General features: G+C 48.8%; 1 protein-coding gene across 4 annotated transcripts; it reads left to right on the top strand.

Annotated features, from left to right (window-relative positions):
* Positions 1-473: 473 nt before the first annotated feature.
* POGK (pogo transposable element derived with KRAB domain) lies at positions 474-15,195 on the top strand. 4 transcript variants are annotated; one of them, XM_024763641.1, is made up of 6 exons: positions 474-566; positions 1,095-1,228; positions 6,696-6,822; positions 7,609-7,707; positions 9,603-11,086; positions 13,315-15,195. In XM_024763641.1, the coding sequence occupies exons 2-5, from the start codon at positions 1,097-1,099 to the stop codon at positions 11,072-11,074; spliced, it is 1,830 nt and encodes a 609-aa protein (XP_024619409.1). In that variant the 5' UTR covers positions 474-566; positions 1,095-1,096; the 3' UTR covers positions 11,075-11,086; positions 13,315-15,195. The 4 variants fall into 4 exon arrangements, with proteins under 4 accessions (XP_024619409.1, XP_024619410.1, XP_024619411.1 ...); XM_024763642.1 differs by lacking the exon at positions 6,696-6,822 and having other exon boundaries at positions 480-566; XM_024763643.1 differs by lacking the exons at positions 6,696-6,822; positions 7,609-7,707 and having other exon boundaries at positions 480-566.
* The last annotated feature ends 1,154 nt before the right edge of the window (positions 15,196-16,349 follow it).

The following is a 16,349-nucleotide window of genomic DNA, read 5'->3' as shown; positions in this document are numbered from 1 at the left end:
GGGGCAGAGGATACCTCTTCGCCTGCACCTTCGCCGCGGGGCGGCGCCCCCATCCCCCCATCTCCCTCCCGGGAGCCGGCGGGGGAGGCCGCGGCCAAGTTCGGGCCCCAGCTCCAGGGATCTGAAGCCTGTTCCACCCGCCCCATACCTATCCTGCCGCATTCGCCCGTCCTTTTTGAAAATATCGAAGGAGCGGACTTTGAACTCCGGAAGGATCTTTTCTTTGGAAGCCCGGGAGGATGCGGCCCACAAGATGCGCGCTCACTCCACACCTAGGAATTGCCCGCGCCCCTAGAGGACAGGAGCGCGGCCCTTTGTACTGGCCTAGGAGCTGGGCGAGAGAATTTGCAGAAGAGAGAGAATTTGCGGCCCAGAGGCAGCGAGTCTTCCCGGTGGCGGTGGGCCCCAGAGCCTGGCCCCAGCTGATTGCTGCACCTTCTTGCGTGTCCAGGCATTACCCCTCACTAAGGATCACCGACTCCTGGGCTTGGAAAGTCGCTTAAGGCAGAACAGTCTTATTTTCTGACCTGGCTTATGGACAGAACCTTTGAGTCTGGGAAATCCAGGTACTCTGGGCCACCCAACCTCCTGATGCTGAACTGGCCCTGTAGGAACAACCCAGTTGAGCGAGTGCTCTATCAGTGTTCAAATGCCTCCATTGAAAGGAAGCCAATACCGCTGTCTTGCTGCCAATTCCATGTTTGGGTGGCACTGGCTGTGAGAAAGTTCTGCCATTTGATGCACTCTTTAAAACCTCTTCCTGGAATGTTTACTCAGTGGCCTGCTCTGCCTTTGGGTCTCTACAGAACCAGTCTGGTCTCTCTTACACAGATAGCTTTTTAAATATTTTAAGGCAGCCGGGTATGCTATCTGCCTGCAACCCTCTTCATATCATAATTAAATATGTCACCTTCCAGCTTCCTGGTGCTTTCCCTGAAACCCTTCCTCCCCAGCCCTGGCCCTGTCCCCTTCCATTGTTGCAGCTGAACTGTGCTTGGGGCTAAAACGGTTTGTGTAGCCTGAGCTGCCCCCATCACAGACTTTAAAGAGTTCACACTAGCACCTGATTTTTCTGAACTGAATCTTGCTTGCAGAGATGGAGTCCACAGCCTACCCTCTCAATTTGACCCTGAAAGAAGAGGAAGAAGAAGAAGAGATTCAGAGCCGGGACCTGGAGGATGGCCCCACAGATATGCAGAAAGTCCGAATCTGCTCAGAGGGCGGATGGGTAAGTAAGAAGGTGTGGAGTCCACACACAGCTGTGAGGGGCAGGCCTGGGAGCCAGGCTTGTATTAAGTCTCTTCCTCAAGCAGACATAGGAAGTAAAAATAGCCTAGCCCAGCCCGGTGTGTTTGCATTCCTGAGAAAACAGTTCTGTGGCTTTAAAAGGCACAGTGAAGAATGGAACTGGTTCTGGGAACAGTCCCTTCAGGCACGCAGCTTCAAGCACACCATCAGGATCGGGAGTCCAAGAGGCCACGACTGTGTCTCTCTCCTGTACCCGTGGATTCCCTATATCCTGCTCAATGCCAGGCGCCTTGTAGACACCAACTAAATCTCTGCTGGCCTAGGTGAAAGAAAAATTGTTCTGGCATTTGTTAAGATGATAAGGAAGACTATTCAGGACTATTGAGATAGGTTTCAAGACTGTCACAATAGGGGAGAGAGATCGGGCTCAGCAAGGGGGGATTTATAGCCAAGGAGCAGAGCGGAGGGCTCAGTGGTTGGAAAATTACCAAGAGGAGACATCCACGGTGGAGGGTTCTTTCTAAACTGACTTTGCAGGATTCTTGCTAAAACTGGTCTGGGCAGACTGAGAACCGGAGGGGGGTGTGTATGTGCCCAAGATAGAGGCCTAGTGGAGAAGAGGGCTCAGAGGAGCCTGGCCAAAGTTTGGGTGAGGAGAGAGTCTTTATCACCTACCGCTGGTTGAAGGGAACCATTTAAACCATTTAAGTAAGTCTTGGGGCACTGAACTGACGTGAGGAGAGCTTTATGGGACGAGGCCAGTTGACACAGGAGAGAGCTGCATTTCCAGCTGGTCCTGGATGGAGGAGGGGTTGGGATAGTAGGCAGCAGTGAATAGGGAGCATATCCAAACAGCATAGCGTGATAGAATTAGAGTAAACTTATAAAAGTGTAAATGCAACAGATATTTATAGTCATCGTTATGTACATTATTCACAGTACTTACTGGACTTCATGATAATTGGGCATGAATGGTAAACATTTTAAAGAAGCAACAAAATGACATTCCTTTTCTCTGCTTAGTTTTCCACTGTGTATGAATGTCATCGGTATACATATCCTTTGTTTCCAGTGAGAGATCTGTATTCATAGAATCATGGTCCTTCCAAACTATCCAGTCCCGCTCCGCTCCCACTGCATGGGGTGCAGCAAGGTTATCTATTTTGCCCCTAGGATACACATGTACGCTGACATTTGTTCTTAAAAACACCTCTTGAGCTGGAACCTTAAAAGTACTGCATTTTGTTGTATGTATGTTATACTTCAATTAAAAATATTTAAAGCAGTATGACACCAGGCTCTGGGTTTTCTCATCTAGCTATGGAGCCTGGATTGCATTTGTCTCTTCAGCCCACCCTGGCCTCCTCCCCAGTTCAGATCCATGCAGCTAGGGAGATTTTGGAGAGCAGGCATCAGTCCTATCTAGCTCTGAGCAAGAACTCATGGCTTTGAGGCTGCATTGGCCAACCGAGAACATCTAGACAGAATGGAGAAGTGCGCAAAGCAGGTGCAGTAGAAGCGCACATAAGAGTGTCTTGGGACAACACAGAGAGGAGCAAGGTGAAGCCCATGCTTGGCTGGGAAAGAAGGAGGTAACCAGAGGAGCTGGAGGAGGGGGACTGGCATGTGTGGCACCCAGGCAGCCTGCCATCCATCTGCAGCTACTGAGCACAGTGCTGGGTGTTATTAAGGCAAGATCCCTAGTCTCGCGGGGGTACTAGTCTTGTGAGGAAGATAGGGAAGTAAATCTAATTAACTGCACAGTATTTGGAGTTCTGTGGGGGAAGTCAGCTCAGGACGTGCTCTCCTGCAGGTTGGAGAGCTGGAGAAGGCAGGCAGGGACCTGGTCTGGAGCAGTAGGCAGTTTTGCCCCCAGCCCCATCTCTCCCAGGGACGCCTGGGTGGAGACGTCTTTGGTTGTCATGACTCGGGGTGGGGCTTGGGGAGTGGGAGATCCTACAGGCATCTCCTGGGTAGAGGCCAGGGATGCTGCTACCCATCGGTGATGCACAGGACAGCTCCCACAACGAGGAATTATCTGGCCAAGAATGTCAGCCGTGCAGAGGTGGGAAAAACCCTTGCTCTAGAGCATTAAAACTAGGGGAAGAAAAGAATCCAATATGTATTTTGGTTGTTGGGGATTGTGTTAGAGTGATCAATAAAAGCTTTTCCAACCAAAGAATCAGGCTGTATATTAGGGTAATATTTCGTGGGAGAACTGGAGTAGAAATCCAATTTCAAGTAGAAAAAAGGGAAAGTGTACTTTGAACCAAGCCTTCGGCCTAGGTGGAACCAGCCAAGGGAAGGGAGGGTCTTGCCCTCCAGGCAGCCAGAAGCAAAAGCACTGGAGAGGAAAGCTCGTGTGTGCAGAGTCCGGAGCAGCTCCTGCAGCTGGAGCCCACAGTGGAGTCCAGGAGTGGAGGGGATGGGTGAGAGAAGCAGAGGGGGCCAGGGGACCGAGCCAGCCCTTCGGGGGAGTGTGCTGCGCCCAGGAGTCTGAGCTCTCTCCCTAGTAGCTCTGAGGGAGAAGTCCTCGGCTCGTCTTTCTAAGGGACGCTAGGGTTTGCTGCCGCCACCAAGCAGAGGCCACTTGGCCTAAGTGGCCTGCCGAGAAAGCCGGGCTTGGGAGTCCGACTTGCTAACTCTGTGACCTTGGGCAAGATACTTATCAGCCCTGTTTCCTCACCCATAAAACTGGGGTGGTGATCGCCGTATCCCTGTACTATTTAAAGGATTCAATAAGGTAACACATTTAACCACGTAAGAGGGAGTGCCCTACACAGTGCCTGGCATACAGCAGGCGCTCTATCAGTGCACCAGTCCCAGCCCCCTAAGTGCTGTCTTCACTGGGTGCAGCGAGCCTGGGCAGCGTGTAAGTACTCTAGGACGGTTACCCTTGGAGATAAGCGTTGGAGTGCCAGCTCGTGGGACCGAGTGAGGCAGCACACACAAGCTGAAGGAAGAACACCTGTCTGATGAGTCCTTGACCTTCTGAGGGAAGGGAGGAAGGCGGGGATCGAGGGCCTCTACCTGTGAGGCCAAGCAAGGGTGTCCAGGGGTTGGATGGCGGCTGCCTGATCTCTGAGTTTGGCCCAGGGCTGGCCCTGTTTACCTTCTGCTGTGCTTGGCTAGATAAAAGGCCTCTGTGGAGAGAGGGGAGGCCTGCACAGCAGGGCCTGGCTGAAGGCTTGCTCAATTCTCACAGAAGGTTGCTGTGAGGAGAATTCCTAAGCCACTGTACCGCGTGCCTCTGGAGCATAATGTGGGCTTGTCTGAGGATCCTCCGGGGCTCAGTCCTAAATGGGAGGAGATGAATCCAGCCTCAGCCTCCAGCTGCCTTCTCACCACTCCAGGGCTGCTGATATATTTACCAGGCCCAGGACGTGTTACCTTCTACAAGGATCGATGTGGGTAGCCCCTCTGCAATGACAGCCATAGCCAGTCCTGTGTCCTGTTTTATCAGCAAAGGGAAAGGGCCTATAAATAGGTATGGCCTAGATCTGGAATTTCCTAGGGAGAGAAAAGGCCAAAGGGAGAGTTGTTTAAAAGCCTGGGAAGTGGGATGGGGTGGGATGGAAAATTCCTGGCTGCCTGGCTTTCCAGATTGATGAAGTCTGAGCGCAGCCCAGAGACCAGTTCGTTTGTACCTCCTGGTATTTTACAGTAGGGATTCTTGTCCATTCTTACTCCAAAGAGTAAGTTCAGTCTTGTGACAGATACATTTTAACGATTATTTGAAACTGTTCCAAGCGGAATAAGAGAAGGGAAGTCCAGGGGTTATTTGCTTAAATCTTTGATTCAGGAACACATTTTTAAGGGATTACTACCTACAGGAAGTGTTCTAGGCTTAGGGAAACAAAACGGAATAAGCCCAGGTTCTGCCCTCAGTGAGCCAATATTCCAGTGGAAGAAGCAGACAGGTAAGCCAAGAGGACTCTGCAGTGTGATAAGTGCCACCAGAGCCTTCAGCCCAGGGCGTCACAGGGCACACAGCCTGGGTTGGGACCAGCTTCCCGGGGAACAGGATGTCTGGGCTGAGTCTTGGAAGGTGGGTGGGTGTCAGCCAGGCCAAGAATGGGGAGGACCTCCGAGGCAGCAGAGCACCATGTGCGGAGACACAGAGGGTGCGAGGATGGTTTGTTCAGGGAACTGCAGCAGCTGAGTACCGCTGAGCGTGTGCGGGGTGGGAGTGGAGGCCTGCCAGCTGGTGACCTGGGAGGCCCCTCTGCCCTCTGTGAGGGCGGGAGCCTTGAAGTCAGACAGTGCTGTGTCCCACCCTCAACCCTGCCGGTATTGGCTGTGTGACTTCGGGCCAGGAACGGGGCTGCTCTGAGCCAGTTTCCTCCTTAATTAAATGGGGCTGTGGGGGGAATAAGGGAAGCAGTTACAGGGCCTTTCCTAGGAGGTTCTCCCTGTGTGGAAGGGGCTGTGAGCGGGGGGAGGGACGAGGTGGACTCCGTGCGTAAGGAAGAAGGGCCAGGAGATCTAGATGATTGATGGCCGGGGGCCTGAAGAAGCTGCAGGTGGTGCAGACACTGAACTTTTCTAAGCGGATGGAAAACAGTACTCTGATCCCCCAGGCCCTAGATTCAGCTATGGGGAGTAGCTGTGAAAGCGGCAGCCCAGATCCCTTACCATTGAATACGACGAACTTTGGAGTAGGATTCTTAATGACTGAAGGAAAACACATAGTAAAAAGAAAAGCAGAGAGTTGAACAAGAGGGGGTCGGTCTGGGTGGCTTGGCTGCGTTTGGCTGCTCAGGCACCCCCGTCCCACTGGCCCGTGGGGATGGGGAGGTAGGTGAGCCGCTCCTTAGGGCTTCCTGCTGCGGGTCTAGGCACGGAAGCAAAGCAGTCTGCTCTAGTATCTCGTTACATAAATTGAAGCTCTGATTAGCCCTTCTGTCCTCCTCCTCGTGGATTGGAAAATCCACGGCTGAAGCCCCTTCTCTCACTGGCCCCTCCCTGGCAGTGTTGGGTTCTGAGTCAGAAACCGGGGCTAGTGCCCTGCAAATGGAGACTAGTGCCCAGGAGGCCCCCAGCACCCTCCTGGGCTGAGGATCTGTGACCAAGGGAGAGAGCAGGGTTGTGTTGGTGGGGCCGCTGTCTCGGGGTGTTTCCTCGAGCGTGGTTGGTTCTGGCTCTGGATGGGGGCTGAGCCGTGATCGGCTCTCCCTGCTGTATGTGAGGATCCAGTGTCTCCCAACCAGCACGGGGGACTTTTCTTCTCACGGTGTTGCTCTCCTTATCTGTGGATGCCGGGGGAGGAAAGCACTCAGCAGGGCACGGGAGACCTTGTTTTTGTCTTGGTGTTGCTTCTCGGAGGAGCCGTGCGACTCAGGAGAGACGTTTCCCCGGGCCCAAGCCCTCGCCTGTGAGATGCGGGTGTGTGATCTGTGTCTGCATGTGCCTACTAGTCGTTGAGAAAGGCCTGTTCACTGTTGCAGGTGCCAGCCCTATTCGATGAGGTGGCCATATATTTTTCCGATGAGGAGTGGGACGTTTTGACGGAGCAGCAAAAGGCCCTGTACCGGGAGGTCATGAGGATGAATTATGAAACTGTCCTGTCCCTGGGTAAAGCTTTGTTTTCCTTTGTCTCCTAGAAGCTCTGAGCCCAGAGAATTGTTTCCACGTCTCTCTTCTCTGGTGTATCCAACATCCCTCTCTCCTGAACTTGGAGTCTGTCCCCTCAATGCCTGTGCCCATTTAATTTCCTGTTTTTGATTTAGGCAGGATATACATATTGTGTCCTTCTACTCAGCAGCTTGTGCCAGCTCTCAGAACCATCCTCATTCAACCCAGGCATTCTCATCAAAAAAAGAAAAAATAAGACATAATCTAAGAAATGTCACCATGGGTCTGGGCCTGTGCTTCATATGTTCCTTAGGAGGGAAGGCAGGCCTCGTTGTTACCCTGTCAGCCTTAGAAGCTTGGGGACATATCCTCAAAGAATCCTTGCTCCCTTCCCAGCATTGATATCCATATTATTGGAATGTAACCGTATTATTAGAATGTAACCATTTGGAGGGATCTCCCCATTTGCTCATATGGGTACCAGAGTGCTCATTAGATCCGTGGCTGCACCCACCCACTTCCCTGCTAAATGCAGTTCCTTTTTGTTGTTGCTAGTACATTAGCAGAGATTCATAAATTCCCTTGGACAGACCTGTTTCCCATCATATTTTTTCTTTAAGTATCCCCGAGCCCTTTCCCCCCACCTTTCATAAATCTGCATATTGAGAAGACTGTGGTGGGGTGGGAGTGGAGGGGAGGGTTTCTTAAGTATTATAAAGTACTTATTTTGGCAGTGTTCCAAGACAGTAACACACAGCTGTTACCTGTTCTATTTCCTATAAACAGAATTCCCATTCCCTAAGCCCGACATGATCACTCGGTTGGAAAGGGAGGAGGAGTCTCAGAATTCTGACGAATGGCAGTTCCAGGGAGGAACCTTTGCAGGTACTATGTAAGCTTGGGGACATATCCTCAAAGAATCCTTGCTCCCTTCCCAGCATTGATATCCATATTATTGGAATGTAACCGTATTATTAGAATGTAACCATTTGGAGGGATCTCCCCATTTGCTCATATGGGTACCAGAGTGCTCATTAGATCCGTGGCTGCACCCACCCACTTCCCTGCTAAATGCAGTTCCTTTTTGTTGTTGCTAGTACATTAGCAGAGATTCATAAATTCCCTTGGACAGACCTGTTTCCCATCATATTTTTTCTTTAAGTATCCCCGAGCCCTTTCCCCCCACCTTTCATAAATCTGCATATTGAGAAGACTGTGGTGGGGTGGGAGTGGAGGGGAGGGTTTCTTAAGTATTATAAAGTACTTATTTTGGCAGTGTTCCAAGACAGTAACACACAGCTGTTACCTGTTCTATTTCCTATAAACAGAATTCCCATTCCCTAAGCCCGACATGATCACTCGGTTGGAAAGGGAGGAGGAGTCTCAGAATTCTGACGAATGGCAGTTCCAGGGAGGAACCTTTGCAGGTACTATGATTAACCCAATTCAACATCCATCCAATGGGAGAATAATGAATTTTAAGTTTCCGGGTACATTCTGTGGGGTATTTAAGAGTAAGGCAAGGTTGTGAGGCAGAAAGATTATGGGCTTTGGAGTTTCAGAATCTCCTTTCCTATGCTATGTGACCTTAGGCGACTTCATCCACCTCTCTGAGCCTCCATTTCTTCACCTGTCGACTGTCAGTAATAAGTCTCAACATGCACCTTTGTATGCAGGTGAACCAAAATGAAGTTTGTGTGGCTTTGGTCCAGCGCACATCCTGGGTGCCTCGGTGGCACACCACACACCTCTGAAAACTAAGGAAAATAGTGTGACGAAGCATGCATCCAGGGTTATTTACTTGGCTTCCTGTCTTCTTAATCTTGGATAGAAAAAGCAATAGCAGCTGTAGTACATACTTGAGCAAATATGTCTAAAGAAGCACTCAGTCTTTCATCAAGAAATATAGTTAGAGGGCAGGAGTTGGAAAAATACAGCTTCCCAACAGCCTGAGTGGTTTGATTTGTCTTCTCTCTATAAGTAATAGTTTAAAATGCTGTATTTCATTGATTCCAAGACACGTTTTTCCCTCATCACTTTAACATCTCTGCAGTTGAGAATGCCTCTTAAAATTGATGGCATGCTATAGTTTCACTAGTAGCTTTTTTTTTTCTTAATGGCATATAATGGTGCATCTTGCAATTGATGGCATCTTAGTTTTGGTGAGATATGGTAATTTCCGTGAGTCGTATTCAACTTCTGTGGCCACCTTCTAAACAGAAACATACAGTGAAACCCAGTTCTAACATTGGTATGCAAGAACCATACTTCTGCCTTATAAGCTTAACTTTCCTAAGTGTGGTATTGCTATAGATTTCCTTGGTTTAAGGGATATGATTCAGCCCATGATGATACAAATTCTGTAATATTATGTGGTGATATGGGTTATAATTGGCTTCTCGTCCAGGTAAAGGTTATTTTGACCCAAGCATGGCCCACACAGTTAGTATGTGATCCAAGCTTGTTGCCTGTATTCAGTTTCCAGCTCTGCCACTTCGTAGCTCAGCCACCTTGATGCATTACTTAATTTCTCTAGACTCACGTGCAAAGAAGAAATAAACAGTTATTGTGAGAATTAGATGTGGTAATCCATGGGAATTGGCACGGGGGTAAGGACTTCGTAAGTGTTATCTGTTAATAGAGCTACTGCTTCTAGTGAGTTTGAGATTAAGGTATTCTTGGTATTTCGACCAAAAAAAGAAAAAAAAAAAATCAGGGAATGAGCCAGAAATCATTTTACTTACGGGCACTATCTTTGCCCCTCCCTGTCTGTCTGCCAGAAAATGAAGAATCTGACGTGAAGCCCCCAGATTGGGTGGGCCCGATGAACACGGCCTCCCAGTTTCCGCAGCCTCAGCACCTGGACAGCTATAGCCTCCGTCTGCCTCGGGACATCACAGAGCTGCCCGAGTGGGGCGAGGGGTACCCCTTCTACATGGCCGTGGGCTTCCCCGGGTACGACCTCTCGGCAGACGACCTGGCCGGGAAGTTTCAGTTCAGCCGGGGCATGCGCCGCAGTTACGACGCGGGGTTCAAGTTAATGGTGGTGGAGTACGCCGAGAGCACCAACAACTGCCAGGCGGCCAAGCAGTTCGGGGTGCTGGAAAAAAACGTCCGCGACTGGCGCAAAGTGAAGCCGCAGCTGCAGAACGCCCACGCCATGCGGCGCGCCTTCCGGGGCCCCAAAAATGGGCGCTTCGCCCTGGTGGACCAGCGCGTGGCCGAGTACGTTCGATACATGCAGGCCAAAGGGGACCCCATCACCAGGGAGGCCATGCAGCTGAAAGCTCTGGAGATTGCCCAGGAGATGAACATTCCGGAGAAGGGGTTCAAGGCCAGCCTGGGCTGGTGTCGAAGAATGATGCGAAGGTATGACTTGTCTCTGCGGCATAAGGTACCGGTGCCCCAGCAGCTGCCGGAAGACCTGACCGAGAAGCTCGTCACCTACCAGCGGAGCGTCCTGGCTCTGCGCAGGGCACACGACTACCAGGTGGCTCAGATGGGAAATGCTGACGAGACGCCCATTTGCTTAGAGGTGCCCTCGAGGGTGACTGTGGACAACCAGGGTGAAAAGCCCGTCTTGGTCAAGACGCCAGGCAGGGAGAAACTGAAAATCACCGCCATGCTTGGTGTCTTGGCAGATGGGAGGAAGTTACCTCCGTACATCATTCTGAGGGGCACATACATCCCCCCCGGGAAGTTCCCCAGTGGCATGGAAATCCGTTGTCACCGGTACGGATGGATGACGGAGGACTTGATGCAGGACTGGTTGGAAGTGGTGTGGAGGCGGAGAACCGGTGCAGTGCCGAAGCAGCGAGGGATGCTGATCCTCAACGGCTTCCGGGGCCACGCCACTGATTCGGTGAAGAGCTCCATGGAAAGCATGAACACTGACATGGTCATCATCCCAGGGGGCCTGACCTCGCAGCTGCAGGTGTTGGATGTGGTGGTCTACAAACCCCTGAATGACAGTGTCCGGGCCCAGTACTCCAACTGGCTCCTGGCGGGGAACCTGGCACTGAGCCCCACGGGGAACGCCAAGAAGCCGCCCCTCGGCCTCTTTCTGGAGTGGGTCATGGTGGCATGGAATAGCATCTCAAGCGAATCCATTGTCCAGGGGTTCAAGAAGTGCCACATCTCCAGCAACTTGGAGGACGAGGATGACGTCCTGTGGGAAATCGAGAGCGAGCTGCCAGGAGGAGGGGAACCGCCCAAAGAGTGCGACACTGAGAGCCTGACAGAGAGCAACTGAGGGAAAGCCAAGGTAAGCAGTCGGGAGGAACCGCCCAGCGACTACCCTGAGGGACGTGTTGGGTTCCACAGACACCTTTTCTCTTGCCATTATTTTCCTCCGTTTCCGAGAACTCTTCGAGCCCACAGTGCAGTGCTGTAGGTAACAGGACATCGGCATTTTCACCTTTATGTGAAACTGGTTGCTTGGCTTATTTCGTGGGTACTTTGTATAATGCATGAAGTGAACAAGGAGTGAGCTCCCAGAACACTTAACCTGAGAGCTGTAATTATCGCTGAAATTATTTGGGCCTGAAAGAGCATAGTCTGACACGGCCCCGATAAGAAAAAGTTTTGTCTGCAAAACCAAAATTTTTCTTCCCCTTATAAATCGTGCTGAACATTTAGGGCCAGTGTGTGTACCTGATTCACTTGGAGCGGCCGTGCTCGCCTGTAGGGCTGGGACGTAAGGACGCATGTGCCTTCGGACTGTGTACCCTAGGCCTCGGGTCTCCGTCCTGGGGTGGTCTGCAGTAGCCCAGTGGGGAAGGAAAGAAATAGCTTAATGCCTGCTTCTCCCTGGGAGTTCAAAAGTGTGTTTTAAACCATCATCTTATTCTCATGACATTCACATGGAGTGAACAATTATAATAATTTCACAGACGTTTGAAGGGTGATATTTTTAAATTGAAACTGCACCAAAAAAAAAAAAAAACCAGAATGCTTATCTCGGACTACAGTGAGTAAAGTCTAAAGACTAAGGACCACAGGCCCGAGAATTTTCAGTTGAGTATAGAAGGGCAACAGCTTTAAAAGGAAGTGGGGGGCTTCCCTGGTGGCACAGTGGTTGAGAGTCCGCCTGCCGATGCAGGGGACGCGGGTTCGTGCCCCGGTCCGGGAAGATCCCACATGCCGCGGAGCGGCTGGGCCCTTGAGCCATGGCCGCTGAGCCTCTGCATCCGGAGCCTGTGCTCCGCGGCAGGAGAGGCCACAACAGTGAGAGGCCCGCGTACCGCAAAAAAAAAAAAAAAAAAAAAGGAAGTGGGGAGTGGGGGGCTACCAGATACCACTAGTGCACTAGTGGAGTGAGCCTCCCCACCCAGACCCCTTGAGAGAGAGTGAACGATCACCTACAGTGGGCAGCATACAGAGAGAACAGACATTTCATTTACCTTCTTGTTCTCATTTCCCTAATTGTCAGTTCATTTGTTCCTCCAGACAGTGTTTAATATGAAGACAGCACTCCTTTTACAGAGGACCTAAAAGTATCTTGACGGTTTTTCTTTCGTTTTAAATATAATTAGGTATTTCCATCCTACTTGCTTCTTTCTCCAAATGAAATGCTAAGAGAAATCTTCTGTTACACTGCCCCCCTTCATGCTGTGTAAGTTGAAGAGTGACTTATGTCTCCTTCCCTGCCCCCAAATCAAACTGTACTCCTAACATTGAACCGCAGTGTTATTCTGAGACCCCTAGAATTACAGAGACAAGAAGTTCTTACTATTACAGTCGAAATCATGAAAATTGCTTTTTCCCCTCATGTTCCCTTATTCTTCCACTCCGTGAATTCAGCCTCCCTTTTCTGCCAATCATTACACTGCCTCCACTGGATATCAGACTTTGAATTATAGTGACTTTTTATCCTTTTTACCTTCCCGACCCCCCTTGTTAGATAACATTTTTGTGCATTTTTAATTTTCTAAGCTATTTGCTACCCAAAGGACTGGATCAAAAACCGCCAGAGGGCTTCCCTGGTGGCGCAGTGGTTGAGAGTCCGCCTGCCAACGCAGGGGACATGGGTTCGTACCCCGGTCTGGGAAGATCACACATGCCGCAGAGCGGCTAGGCCCGTGAGCCATGGCAGCTGGGCCTGCGCGTCCGGAGCTTGTGCTCCGCAACGGGAGAGGCCTCAACAGTGAGGCCCGCGTACCGCAAAAAAAAAAAAAACCGCCAGAAGAGGAAAGGGAAAAAAACAATGCCGGGCTACAGCTACGAACGTAGGCATTTATGTCCGATCCCAACCACGAGCTTCGGCTCATCTTGACAGCCACAGTTCTCTGTACAGCTGCCCTGTTTTTGAGCTGAGGAAGTGCCAGAAGTAGACAGGGATTCTCATCGAACAAGACATTTTGGAGGCGACGTGGGCATAAAACGGCCTCTTCTCATCTGTTTGGAAATCTGACTAATCTGTTCTTGAAAAGTTATACCATGTCTAAAATCCAAGGGTTATTAACTCACACTTAGGTTCTCTCTGTTTTCCAGCAAATGAACTGTATTTGGAACAGCTGAGGAGGAAAATCCTCAAGAAGATTTCCTCGCAGCATAGGTACACAGGGAGCAGGAGAAGGCCATGGGGCTCAGAACAGCCCGGGTCTGGACAGCAGCCTGAGCATCCTGTCTTGGGACACTGCCCACCCTCGCCCCACGTCCATGAGGTGTCAGAAGAGTCTAGGACCCTTCACTTCGTCAGAGACATGATTAGAAAAGAAACTGCTTCTGCCTCATTTCTTGTTTTAGAGATTACTCCATGTGTCCATCAAAAGAAACCTGTAGATAGGAATGAACAAAGGTATTTCCTGGAGAAGAGGCCATTTGTTCAGCGCCAATAAGAGACTCATCATACGGGCCCAACTCCACTGGTATTCTTTCTGTGGAGGAAACCTCAAGTCAATGTTTTTTCTTCTGCCTTTAAAAATGCTTCCATCAGTAGAACCTGTCCCCACACAGGTCAAGACTGCAGAGAAGGCTTTGTAGAAATGGTCATTTATGTACACCTGCTACTTACACATTCCTCTTTTGGAAAAATGAGATGCTAATAACAACAGCAAAATTCAGACGTACTGGCCTGGTGCCAGCAGATGGCTTTTCTGTAGACAAACTAGGTTAGTGTGGAAGATACAGATTAAAATAAACTATGCCGTTTCATTTATCTTCCCAATCTGGTTGGCAGCTAGACTTTTCTAGGGTCTCGTTTAATGGCCCTGTTTTTCATTATTATTATATTTAATGATAGGGTAGCATTTAGTACACAAGCTCTTCTGTTTCTCAGGCTGCCTGCAAAAGTCACCATAAATTATCTGCTGTCTACATGGTACAAAGCTCATTGACTCATCTGATACTTGTTTTGTTAATTCCAATTCCTTTAATGTTTTTATCGCAAGGGTGGTGAGAGGGCGTGGGTCTTTAGCCACAGCTGTTTGAAGACTTCTATCCTGCAGAAATAGGTGGGAGGTCTTTGAATTTTTACACTAAAGTAATGTGCATTCCCACATACGTTGAGTGTTATGAAAACATTCCTTCAAAGCTACCTGTGCTACGAAAAATATGCCAGAACCTCATAGACAAAGCCATTGTTAGAAATGTCATTCCAATGTCAGATCTGGTTAACAGGCTACCATAACCACTTTTCCTTCCTGTAGACCCAGCTCATTTGTATATTATACTGTTCTTGGCATTTTGAAACACCTATTTCTACTCAGGTACTCATTTTCCTATTAGTGATTCACCTTCCTCATTTTTTAAAACCAGTTTTCCTCTAAGAGGGGAAATTTCACTTAACTTCTGATATCTGAGTAACTTTCAATGTTTGAATCATTTCCCCATTTGCTCTTACCTGTACTGTATTCTTTGTCATCTCAAACGGCATCTAAATCCAGCTACTTTTCATTCCAGAAGTTTTCATTCCCACCAATTACACTTAATTTATCCTCCACTATCCTGGTTCCTGGCCCTTTCCTCTTTATGTCCTATTTTACTTGCTTTGGGAGCTTAAAGGATTTTATAAGACCTAAGTTTTGGTTCCTGCATTGGAGCCATAGTTGTCTTGCAGGGAAGAGTAGAAAATGGGTTCAACTCCTGTTTCATTCTACCAACACCTCCTTGAGTCTCATCATCAGCTGATAGATGATGCCTTACAGGTTGCTTAGCACTGGAACTTCCCTAGAGGAATGGCTCTACTGTCAGGGTTTTTCTGGGCTCATTCTTCCACTGACTTTATTATGATCTATGCCTAACAGAGCCCCAGTACAACTATTTTGCAGAATGGCTATTACCCTAGAGTTACTATAGCACATATTGAGACATAGTTGTACTCCCCAGTAGATAGGAACTGACTCCGACAATAAACTTTGATAATAAAGACAATAGGCTCTGGTGGTTTTATTTATTATCTGCTAGCCTTGTGAAAAGTCACATTTCAAACTCTTCATTTACACTTTATTCTCCACTCAGTTTGGTACCAATATATTACACCCTTGAAATAAAAAAGTCTGTTCATGGGATGGCAGTGTAAGTAATGTCGGTGTCTTTAAAGACAAATGTTACATGTGGTTTTAAACTGGCTTTTAAAGGTGGGGGAAAGGGCCCTGGCAAAAATAGCTTTTTCCCTCAATCAGTCATGTTTTGGATGCTCACAGGAAAAATCACACGAAGGAAATTCATAAAGGGATATTAATTTTAAAAGGATGGAAACATGTAGCTTGATGAACAGAAAAGTTGTGTCCTGTTTTCATAAATTTCTCTCAAAATGAAAGTATGATGAACCTATATGCCCTTTCATGGTGTGCTTTTAGTCTTGACAATTTACCATGCCCGTAGATTCAATTAAATATTAATCTACTCTCCAAGAATAATCTAGACATTTTTCCTTTTTTAAACCGTGAGAATTAAATGCTGAACCAATCTGTTGGCCACAGCATCTAAGTCTGACCCCGAAAACCAAGCTTCCTTACCATTATTCAGACTGGAGGCATTCTGGTCTGAGTCAAACGACATGAGGAAACACAGGTATTTACCTACGGTCAAAGTGAGCAATCATTTAGAAGACGCTTCATGAAATTCGATCAGGAACGTCGTGATCACGTCAGACAATGGGAGAAGTGTCGGAGAAATTATGTGCTTGGTTGATCCCAGCAATGGGTGACAAAGGGGATAAGAATGTGTGCTAAGCCAGCACTCTGGTACCTGGTAGAAAATAAGGTGGGCCTTATCAAACCTGGTTTTGCACAATGATACACCTACAGCTAAAAGACAATTACTGAAATCCCTACAGGAAAACTAAGCTCTGTTCTAAGCCCGAAATTATCTGGTTTCTAGTAGCTTTTTTCCTCTTTGAAATAGTTATTTTTCTAAATGATGCTTGATAATAAGCACTCATGGTTTCTTAAGAACCTAATTATAGAAAAGACTGCACGCAGGATCCCACAGTTGACCACGGTGCTACGGCTGGAGGCCACCTTTGGTGGAACAAGGCATTTGAACTCTGGCTCTCTTGAAAAATCCTAAGTATCACTCTATCT

This window comes from Neophocaena asiaeorientalis, unplaced genomic scaffold (assembly GCF_003031525.2).
Source record: "Neophocaena asiaeorientalis asiaeorientalis breed wild unplaced genomic scaffold, Neophocaena_asiaeorientalis_V1.1 scaffold912, whole genome shotgun sequence".
Classification (NCBI taxonomy): domain Eukaryota; kingdom Metazoa; phylum Chordata; class Mammalia; order Artiodactyla; family Phocoenidae; genus Neophocaena; species Neophocaena asiaeorientalis.
The sequence above is the reverse complement of the archived record's forward strand: the minus strand, read 5'-3'. Positions and strand labels throughout refer to the sequence as shown.

Bases quoted from the DNA above. Each gene is read 5' to 3' on its own strand.
- POGK (XM_024763641.1), top strand. From the start codon at position 1,097: ATGGAGTCCACAGCCTACCCTCTCAATTTGACCCTGAAAGAAGAGGAA. The intron at 1,229-6,695 runs GTAAGTAAGAAG...TCACTGTTGCAG, and splicing joins TCTGCTCAGAGGGCGGATGG to GTGCCAGCCCTATTCGATGA. The intron at 6,823-7,608 runs GTAAAGCTTTGT...TCCTATAAACAG, and splicing joins TGAAACTGTCCTGTCCCTGG to AATTCCCATTCCCTAAGCCC.